This window comes from Mandrillus leucophaeus, unplaced genomic scaffold, assembly GCF_000951045.1.
Source record: "Mandrillus leucophaeus isolate KB7577 unplaced genomic scaffold, Mleu.le_1.0 Scaffold87, whole genome shotgun sequence".
NCBI lineage: Eukaryota > Metazoa > Chordata > Mammalia > Primates > Cercopithecidae > Mandrillus > Mandrillus leucophaeus.
The window spans coordinates 3,391,128-3,401,347 of NW_012109474.1; the positions used below are offsets into that span (position 1 = coordinate 3,391,128).

Here is a 10,220-nt window from a genome sequence, read left to right on the forward strand (position 1 = left end):
CTCTGGGTGGGAGACAGGAGCACGCGTGGGCGGTGTCACCACACTGAATACGTGCTGCGTAGACCCTCTGCCTGTGGGAGGCTGGGAATGTGGGTCCCTGGGCCCTCCCGGGGTGCAGGCGCCCCCCATCTTATCCAGGAGTCTGGAACAGTTGCAACCGCAGCAATGTGGACACAGCTTCCTTGGTTTCTTCAAAATTTTATTAACAAAACCCAGGGAGAGGAGGCAAGGATGAGTGGACTCCGGAGCCCCACCAGGCACTGAACATGTCGACGGGGACAGACCCTCTGATAAAGGCAGACGGGCGGTCAACCGGTGGATGGGCACAGGGAGAACCAGAGAAACAGATGAGTGGAGGAACGGACACATGGGCACCGGGCAGCTCCCCCATCTGGAATGCAGGGTGTGAGGGGTCCGGGCCAGAAGGCTCAGCGGTCGGCACTGGAGCGCAGGTCGGTAGTGAGGGGATCGTGCTGGATTGTCTGGTGCAGCATCAAGGCCAGCAATCCCGCGCGGTTTGTCATGGCTGTGCGCACATTGCGCTCCTGCTCAAACAGCTCGTCCAGCTTGTACCACTGCCAAGAGAGCGGCAGGAGTCCTAAGCAGGAACAACTGAAGCCCCGCCTGCCCTCGGTCACATCCGGCATGGAAACCTACCACATGCACTATGAACCCACAGCGAAACCTACCACACGCACGCGCTCCAAGTCCACTTCCGCACGCCGCAGCTTCTCCCAGCAGTAATGGCGATTGCACTGGCGTTTGGGCAGGCGGCAGAAGTCACCCGTGAGCTCAAAGACATCACGTACAAGGGGGCACCCGCATACCTCGTCAGCTGGCACCTGCAGGGAGGCCGGGTTGGAGGGATGAATAATGGTGATAAGGGAGAATAAGAATGGGGGATCAAGGACGGAGAAGGGAAAGAATGGAGGGTTCAGGGAACGGTGAGGAGGCATGGAAAAGGGAGGAATGGAGGGTGAAGCAGCAGGGAAGGAGAGGAAAAAGTGAAGGAAAGGTGAGGTGAGGGAGGCAGGGATGAATGTGGGACAGTGAGGCAGGGAGGAGGGGCAAAATGGGAGGAGCTGAGGGAAAACCTTACTTTGGGGTCCCGTGAGTGCTCGGGGCACAGCACCTGGAGCCGCTTACAGTATGTTTTGCTCTGAGGATTATACACATCACAGAAGAGTCGTGTGGCCCTGGGGGTTTGGAATAGAGAGAGGGTAGTAAAGGGAGGTCCACCTGTCCTTGCCCGTATCCTGCCCCAGTTCCACACACATCCCACTTCTGACCTCCGCCTTAACCCCCCACCTCTCACTTCGCGTGGCACCCTCACTTACCCTTCAATGCGTGTGGGGTACATGGACCCAAAGGATGTCTGGCTCTCATACTGGAGGGATGAGCACAAATGGAGGGAACTGTGGATGTGCGCTGCATGCCCTCCCAAGACACCACCCAGACAACAAATCTGTCCCCCACTGGCCCACCGATGTTCCCACATGGTCTGCCCCCTCAGTCTGACCCCCAACCTTGGCATAGCAGCGCTCCATGTGGCGCAAGGCAACACGTGGGTTGATGGGGTGCCCACAGGAAACACAGAAGATCTGCAGGTCTGTGTCATCACTGTCACCCTCGTTGCTCTGCATGGGGTGGAAGGAACAATAAGGCTAGGAAGGACAAAGTACCGGCCCTGCCCCGCTGCGCCCCTGCTTGCTCACCTCCTCATCCTCGCGCACAGCCTGCTGCTTGGCACGCAGAATGATGGCCTCAAGCTCATGGAATCGGCGTTCCATTTCCTGAAGGCGAGTGCGGGCACTCTGCTGCTCTCGGCGAATGCGTTCCAGCAGCTTCTTGCCGTGCTCTTCAGCAATGCAAGGGCTCTGCTGCCACTGCTGGATGCGCTGGGGGAGGATCTCATAGATGCGGCTGCAGGGAAGGTAGCAAGCAACAGAATGAGTGAGGTGATCAGTGAGGGTGGGAAAATAGATGCATGACTAAATGGCAAAAGGAGAAATAAACAGGTGACTGGCGGAATGGTGGCTGGATGGACACAGGGGCGGATAGGTGGATGGGTGAGTGGGTAGTGGCTGTTTGGTGACTGAATGGTGGACAGCTGATTGACTGGTAGACATACAGAAGGCAGTTGTCAGGCCCTACCATGTACTTCCTGACTCCCCTGAACCCCTCAGGAATGACTCACTTGGCTGCCAGCTTCATGCCACAGTCATCTGAGCAATACTTGGAGCTGGGCTGGGCGGGGCGCACACAGCCGGGCCCCAGGCACTGGGGCAGCGACGCAGGGTCCTTGGCATCAGCCCTCTCTGGGTGTTTCCATTTATCCTTGTGCTTCTGCTTCTGCCGATGCCGCTTGTATCGCTCCTCCTTCTGTTAAGCAAGACAGGTCAGGTCAGGGTGGACTCAAAGTCAGCCCCAAACCCCAGACTCCTGCTCCATTCTAGCCTTTTCTGGCTCTTGCCCCATTCAGCCTCTGACCTCTGCCTCTCCCTCAACCCCACCCTCTGCCTTTCCACATCCATTTTACCCTCTCCATCACCTTCTTCTCAGACTTCTTCTCCCGACGCTTCACATGCTTCACTTTCACTGCCCTCTTCCGCAGCGCAGGGTCCAGGAATGGGGACTCTTCTGTGTCGCTCATCCAGGGCTGCAAGCAGGGCATGCACTGACCCACCTGCCCCGCTCATGACAACCCCACCACCTACTCATGTCCCATATCAGCCTTCCATACCCTCTGTCTCCTCATTACGGATACTCTCTGCTTCTGTAACCTCCACCCTTCCACCAGGGGATGCTCCTATCTGCTCACCAGGCCGTGGTCATCAAAGGCCCCTGCACAGAAGTCCTGATACAGGTCAGGATCCAGAGGTAGGTCCTCATCTGAGAGTGGCTCAGGCGTGGCTGTAGCCTCAGGAGGCTCCTTGACTGCTGATGATGCCACTGCTCCCTCATCTTCACGGATGCGCCCTAACTTCTGTGATGGCTGTGGCTGCTGTTGGGTGGGCAGTGGCCGGCGGGGCCTTGGCAGGGACTCTGAGGGCGTCACTGGTGAGAGCTGCGGGGCAGAATCTCAGGACTGGCCCTGACCGCCCTGCCCGCATGCCCCGCCCCACCCTGGGGAGCTGGACTCACCGAGGAAGGGAAGTACTTGTACGATTCCTGTGCCGGCAGGAGGAAGGCCCAGGTCAGCCCCAGGTGGATGGAGGGCGGCCTTGCCCTAGCCCCACCCACCTGGCCTGGCCTTACCTCCCCACACACACCTCCCCACTACCCCTTACTACCAGGAATGCTCGCCCCTGTCTTATCTGTACTGACGTGCATGACCACCTGGAAACACCTGACCCCACTCTGTCCACCCAGGGTTGGTGGGGGTTCTGCCAGCCCAGCATACCAGCTCATGCCCCATTCATCTGGACATGACAGGTCCCTTCCCACCTGTCTAGATACAGTCAGGCCCAATCCCACCTGGCTTAGCCATGCCTAGACTACACTAACCATGCATGGACCCACCAGCTCTCCCACACCTGACCCTACCCAGCTCTGTCCATGCTCACCCGGGCCCGCAGCTGGCACTGGCGCAGCCGGCACTTCTGCCGGATCTTGTTGGGGCCCCCAAACTTCTTCATGTCCCGACAGAAGTCACAGTGACCACAGTCCTCAGTGCGCCGACATGCCTCACACTCACCACACATGCGGGCTGACCGTTTGATCTGCTGCTGCTGCTGGTGATGCTGGAGGAGGGGGCCCAGAACAGAAATTATGGACCCAGGCAGGGCTGAAACGGAACCACTTTACACATCTACTCACTTTATGCAGCCACTCACCTGGCTGGGTGTGGCCACCAAGGGCTGCGGCGAGGATTTGTGGGGCGAAGCAGAGCCCCGAGCAAGCATGGCCCCAACCCCTGTCCCTGACCCTGCCCGGCGCTGCAGGTCTGGATCGGGGACAGGCCTCTTGCGCCCTCCACCCTCATCCCGGGGCTCACTGCCGTCCCGCTCATTGCCATCCCGTTCCCGTGACTTCTTGTGCCGATAGCGAATCTCTAGTTTGGGGTCTTTCTCTGTGGGGCAGAGAGTAGGGCCAAAGTGAGTGAGCACTAGAGGGCCTGAATGGTCCCAAAACCTCTTTCTTCCTCTTCTCTCCCTTACTATCCCACCCACCTACTCTGCACCCCTGTCCAGGGCAGAGCTGCCTCTTCCCGTGGAATCTTCTATTACCACTCACAATGGAGACCCCATTCCAGCTCACCACAGACGTGTATCACTAACCCCATTATGGCTCCTCCTCCTCCCTTGAAGCCCCACCTGCCTTCCCTGTCCATCCATGGCCCTCACCTCTGCACTCCCGGCAGTACCACTCCCGGATGGCCTTGGCCATCTTCTCAGTGATCCGGATGCAGTCCCCATGGAACCACTCATTGCAGTTGTCACACCCGCTGCGGAGGATGGGGCAGGCGGTGGAGATGTGAGGGGCGCGGCCCATAGGCCTCACCCCACGCTGCTAGTGTCTGCCCCGCCCACCTCTCCCGGGCTCACATCATGAAGCAGTTGATGTCCGGTTTGCGACAGATGCAGTAGATGGGCGCATTCTCTCCATTCTCCGACTTGCTGTCCTCCCCAGCATCTGGAGGCTCTGGGTCTGAACCATCTCCCTCCTGCGGGATACCCCCATTACGGATCCTTAAACAGCCCCCACCGTGGCGGCTTATCCCATTACAGCTCCACCATGGTCAGCAGGGATCCCCACTCTACCTGCAGATTTCACATCGGGGCCCCCCAAAAACCTCTCCATCACAGTCCCCACTGACCTCCGTCCCTTCCCCTGACATCCTATTACTTTGCTCCATACTTCCCATCACGCACCCACCGACAACCGCTCCCTGCGTCCACACTCGCTAATGGGGCATCGCGATCCTCCATCGTGGCGCCTCACAGACCCCGCGTAATTCACTGCGGACTTCCCATCGCGGTTCTCTACGCACCCCTCCCTGTTTACCTCATAGACCCACCTGGCACCCGCACCCACCCCCAGTCGCGGCTGTCCGCGGATCCCCGGACACGAACTCCTCGTCACGGCTCACTACAGACCACCCAATGTGACTCCTCACAATCCCCGATCACGGTTTCCCATGGAACTGCCACCCGGAGTCCCCACTAAACTTCTATTAAGGACTCCCCCACCGTGGCTCACCATAGAACTCCCAGATGGTTCATCATTCTGCCCACAGACTCCCGCCGTTCAGTCCACAGACTCCGGTTACGGCTCACCACAGACCCCTGAGTCGGCCGACAGACCCCACTGTTGCCAACCCCACCAACTTCCACCGCCGAACCCCTCCCTGAACCCGGTACTCACCATATCTCCGCTCCCGGCGCACTCCCTCGCGACCCCCGCCAGCAACCCGCGAACCTGCACAGACCACTCGGCGGCGTCCCAGGCGGTTGCAAAGGCGCCCACAACTACTTCCGCTTCTGGTCACGCCTCCCAGGCAGCGTACTCCTACTGCGCAGGCCCCGTGCGTCGTCTCCGCCGCAAACCAGTAGTTCGCTCGCCTAGAGCCCCCGAAGAACCCTCAGGCGCCGCCATCTTGATTATCGTATCCGTATGGTGGCCGAATCCACACGTTCGCCGGGAACATGGCAGCGCTCACATTGTGGCTTTCCCGAGGGCGTCGCCACCTTGTCAGTAGAGTCCGTACGGCGGCTGCTAGTACGGCCTGGACGTACAGGCAACATGGCTGCACCTACTGCGTGACTTCCTCATAGATGCCGTCATCTTGGAATCTGATTCCGTACGAGGGTCGAATTCGTACGTTCCTTGGCGACACATGGCGGCGACCTATTTGCGGATTCCTAAAGGGCGCCGCCATCTTGGTGGTTGATACCGTATATTGGCCGCTTGTCAGGCAGAGAGGTTCACAGGTAAAGCGGCCGCTCCCGATACGCTACCTGGATCAAGTTGTATTCATTCCTCCATTCTGTCTCTTTCCCCTTCCACATGTATTGATGGGGTGTCGGCAGGCTGTGTGCCTTGCGGGGCGGAGGAAACCAGTTCCTCTGTCGTCTCCGACTTCACCTGCCACCACTCTTTCCGGCTCTCACTCCTCCCACTTGTCATTCTTCTGCCAGGCCTGGCACGGTTCGGCTTCTATTTATTTTATTTTTATTTAAAAACAATTGTTAAACTAATATCAAATCTTATTTTAGTTCTATAAGCTGCACAATAAGCCTAAGCACAGTTTACTTATCCATTGATTTATTGTTTAGCATTTAGAACATTTTCAAATATTATTCTAAATAAAGTTGCAACGAACATTCTTAAACATAGATCTGTATGCTCATACCTGATTATCTCTTGTGAAATGTGATATACAAAACGGTGTCACTCTGGTTAACAGCTGTAAAATGGAGCCTGGAAGCCATTCTTTCTAATTTTTATTTATTTATTTACTTATTTTTTGAGACGGAGTTTCGCTTTTGTTGCCCAGGCTGGAGTGCAATGGCGCTATCTCGGCTCACTGCAACCTCCGCCTCCCGGATTCAACCTATTATCCTGCCTCAGCCTTCCGAGTAGCTGGGATTTCAGGCTTGCGCTACCACGCCCGGCTAATTTTTTGTATTTTTAGTAAAGACGGGCTTTCACCGTGTTGGCCAGGATGGTCTGGATCTCCCGGCTTAAGGTGATTCGCCAGCCTTGGCCCTCCAAAGTGCTGGGATTACAGGCGTGAACCACCGCGCCCGCTCCGCCTGGAAGCCATTCTAAGGACTCCTCGCAAACTTGCAAAAAGGAAAACAAACAAACCAAAACTAAAACACAATAGGAACTTGCCTGGAACCCTTGAATTGGTCAAAACTGCAATGACCACACCGTCCTGGAAACCAGCTATATTTCACCAGCGCTTCATCTCCTGAACAACAACCAATGAACTATGGACTGGTGCTGGCCAGCCGCCTCCACCAATAATAATTTCTTTAAAATAACTTGTGTAATCCTTAGCTTCCTTTCTATTTTTCTTAAAAAGTCCTACTCCCCTTCCTCTTTTTTGGAGTACAATTTGACTTCGAGCTGAATCTGTGTCTCCTGAATTGCAGTTCCTAATGCCCCAATAAACTCCTGCGTTGCAGCTTGGTCTCTTGCCTCTTCTTAGTTGACACTCCTTAGAGATAGAATTACTTTGTAATTAGCTCTAAATATTGTTCGACATGTTCAAATTTATAGGTGGTCATTGGTTTGGACAGAGCTCCTGCTCTAGGTCCCACCAAAATGGAGTCACTCGTGCTAAAGTTCCATGCCACCAAGCCAAAACTAAATTGTTTATCTGACCTTCCAAGAAATCAGGAGAAAGAGACAGAATAATAGCTAAATCCCCAAACAAGCCACTTTTAGCTTGAAAGCCACCTCTGCTTTAATCTTTATAAAAAAGTAACCTGAAGCAACCTGATGTTAACCAATCAGCTTAAAAAAAAATGTTCTTTTTCCTTCCTCCCACCTTACAAAATTCACTACTCTGCTATTTCCCAGGAGAAGCTCTCATTCTATTTTGTATAATGGGATCTGCCCCAATTCATGAATTGCAAGTAAAAGCCATTACATCTATAACTAAATTTGTTGCAATTTTGTCTTTTGATGGTTGATACATATATTTCTACCAGCAGTGTACGAAGTTTCCTTTATCAGAGCCTTATTAGGTTATTAGATTAGTGCGAACTTTTGTTGTTGTTGTTGTTGTTGTTGTTGAGAGGGGGTCTCGCTCTGTCACCTAGGCTGGCGTGGAGTGGGCAATCTCGGCTCACTGCAACCTCTGCCTCCTGGGTTCAAGCAGTACTCCGGCCTCAGCCTCCTGAGTAGCTAGGATTATAGGCATGTGCCACCACACCCAGCTAATTTTTGTATTTTTAGTAGAGATGAAGTTTTGGCCAGTCTGGTCTCGAACTCCTTACTTCCAGAGATCCACTCCCCTTGGCCTCCCAAAGGGCTGAGATTACAGGCGTGAGCCCCTACGCCCGGCCACTGCAAACTTGTAAATTCATCACCCCTGTCAGTAAAAAACTGTCAGCATTCACAGCCATTTTATAAATCCTACACATTACCACACTAATATAGTGCAAAAATCAGAAACCACATAAAATACATATTTAAAGGGATGAGATAAAAATAAATATGAATGTCTCTCCTATTTTCTCAAATACCCAGCACCATCTGAGATGCTGCCCTTGAGGAGCTCCCAATTTACACTATTGGTGCTCACTTTGGTCTGTGTGCAGTCTGGTAGGGACATGATGAAACAAACAAAGATTAGTATTTTGTCAAATAGTACATTTTTCGTACATCTAGCTTGATAACGATGGTAATAGTCATATTTTAAAAACCTTCTATTTGCTTAGTGGTTTGTAGTTCACAAGATACTTTCTTCTCACATGACAGCTTATCTGATCCTAATTGCCTTATACGGTGAATGGAGCAGGAGCCTTATTGTCCCCACTCTGCAGTGAAAGCAATTGAGACTCAGGGAGCCTAAGTCCCTTGCCAGGTCACACAGCCAGTAATAAAGGATCTGATATTAATAGTAAAATATTCCTACTGTGAGTGTTGGGCTGTGGGCTGAAATCAGGGCATAGACTCAGGGAACCCCCAGGACGAGAAAAGTTAGATAAAAAGGTTCATGAGGCAAGCACAGAATAGAGCAGATTCTGAAAGCTAAGGGTCACAGTGGACCTGAGTCAGGAAATGGATCAGAAGTCCAGGGGATCAGACACCAGGAATCAGGATTAGGATCTTAGGCGGAGAACAAACAACACAGAATGAGAAACCAAGTACAAGATCTCAGCACAGGTGGGGATCACAGGAAAGGGAAAGGAGAGCCCAACTCTACCAAAGATTCCTGGGAGGGGGACGGAAGTCTTCCAGACACTTCTTGCAAACAGCAAGGATGAGATAAATATCTGAAATTCAATGACAAAACCGTGCTTAGCACTTCAATTCTAATTCGCCACCAAGCGCAGACAAAATCAGTACTGGAATCATTCACTGAGGAATACAGAGTTTTGCTTTCTGAAGTTTTAGTTACCCATGGTCAACCACAGTCTGAAAATATTAAATAAAAAATTCCAGAGGGCTGGGCACAGTGGTTCATGCCTATAATCCCAGCACTTTGGGAGGCCAAGGAGGGAGGATCCCTTGAGCCCAGGAGTTCGAAACCAACCTGGGCAACATAGCAAGACCTCGTCTCTACAAATAATAAAAACATTTAGGCTGGGCACAGTGGCTCACGCCTGTAATCCCAGCACTTTGGGAAGCTGAGGCAGGTGGATCATGAGGTCAGGAGAGCAAGACCATCCTGGCTAATACAGTGAAACCCCGTCTCTACTAAAAAATACAAAAAATTTAGCTGGCATGGTGGCACGTGCCTGTGGTTCCAGCTATGCAGGAGGCTGAGGCAGGAGGATTGCTTGAGCTCGGGCCGTCGAGGCTGCAGAGAGCCATGATTGCATCACTGAACTCCAGTCTGGATGACAGAGCAAGATCCTGTCTCAAAAAAGAAAAAAAAAAGAAAGAAAATTCCAGAAATAAACAATTCGTAAGTTTTAATTACCATGCCATTCTGAGTATTGTGACGAAATCTCACACTATGCCATTCCATCCCACCTGGGATGTAAATTATCCCTTTGTCCAGCATATCCACCTGTTTGGTTTAGTTGAATTCTGTTTTTTGGACCAGTCTGAAAATCATTCTATTATAATGACTATTAAATTCATTTATTGACTTTGATATAATGTTCAAATAAACTCAAAATTGGCTTAAAAAAATCAGGGCTCAAGGTATCTATAGATGCCTAGACTCAGTGTGGATTAGGGCTGGGGTTAGGAGAGAGCAGAGGAGCGTAGCAGAGGGCTAGGTCCCATTGAGTTAGAATTGGGAAGTGACTGTGCCATATCATGATAGTCTAAAACAGTATGAAAAACAGACTGTGGCCCTCTAATCTTTCTGGCATTTTGTGAATGCGGGAGGCAGGGATTGGGTCAAGACTGGACCTTGGGCAAGAATCAAAGCAGGTATCACTCTCCAAATGGACATAGGGGCTGAGAGCAGGAACCAAGCCTAGAAGTCATTCAAATGCAGGTGAATTGAGTAAGGAGCAGGGAGGAGCCAGGATGGGTGACAGTGGTACTGACAACCACTTTGGCCCAGGAGAGAGAGTGGACTTGAG

General features: G+C 52.6%; 1 protein-coding gene across 3 annotated transcripts; it reads right to left on the bottom strand.

Moving 5' to 3' along the window:
* Positions 1 to 181: 181 nt before the first annotated feature.
* Positions 182 to 6,104, bottom strand: CXXC1 (CXXC finger protein 1). Of its 3 annotated transcripts, none has more exons than XM_011969033.1 (15): positions 5,368 to 6,104; positions 4,548 to 4,666; positions 4,347 to 4,447; positions 3,837 to 4,072; positions 3,567 to 3,743; positions 3,145 to 3,171; positions 2,822 to 3,067; positions 2,552 to 2,659; positions 2,198 to 2,382; positions 1,716 to 1,923; positions 1,527 to 1,637; positions 1,338 to 1,387; positions 1,100 to 1,196; positions 690 to 842; positions 182 to 575 (listed from the first exon to the last, which is right to left on the bottom strand). In XM_011969033.1, the coding sequence occupies exons 1-15, from the start codon at positions 5,368 to 5,370 to the stop codon at positions 429 to 431; spliced, it is 1,968 nt and encodes a 655-aa protein (XP_011824423.1). In that variant the 5' UTR covers positions 5,371 to 6,104; the 3' UTR covers positions 182 to 428. The 3 variants fall into 3 exon arrangements, with proteins under 3 accessions (XP_011824423.1, XP_011824422.1, XP_011824424.1); XM_011969032.1 differs by having other exon boundaries at positions 2,540 to 2,659; XM_011969034.1 differs by having other exon boundaries at positions 1,100 to 1,159; positions 5,368 to 6,098.
* Positions 6,105 to 10,220: the final 4,116 nt, after the last annotated feature.

Excerpts from the sequence above, each read along its gene's own strand:
- CXXC1 (XM_011969032.1), bottom strand. Across the intron at positions 4,073-4,346 it reads GTACTGCCGGGAGTGCAGAG|AGAAAGACCCCAAACTAGAG; the intron begins GTGAGGGCCATG and ends TCTGCCCCACAG. Across the intron at positions 2,660-2,821 it reads CCTTTGATGACCACGGCCTG|CCCTGGATGAGCGACACAGA; the intron begins GTGAGCAGATAG and ends CCCTGCTTGCAG.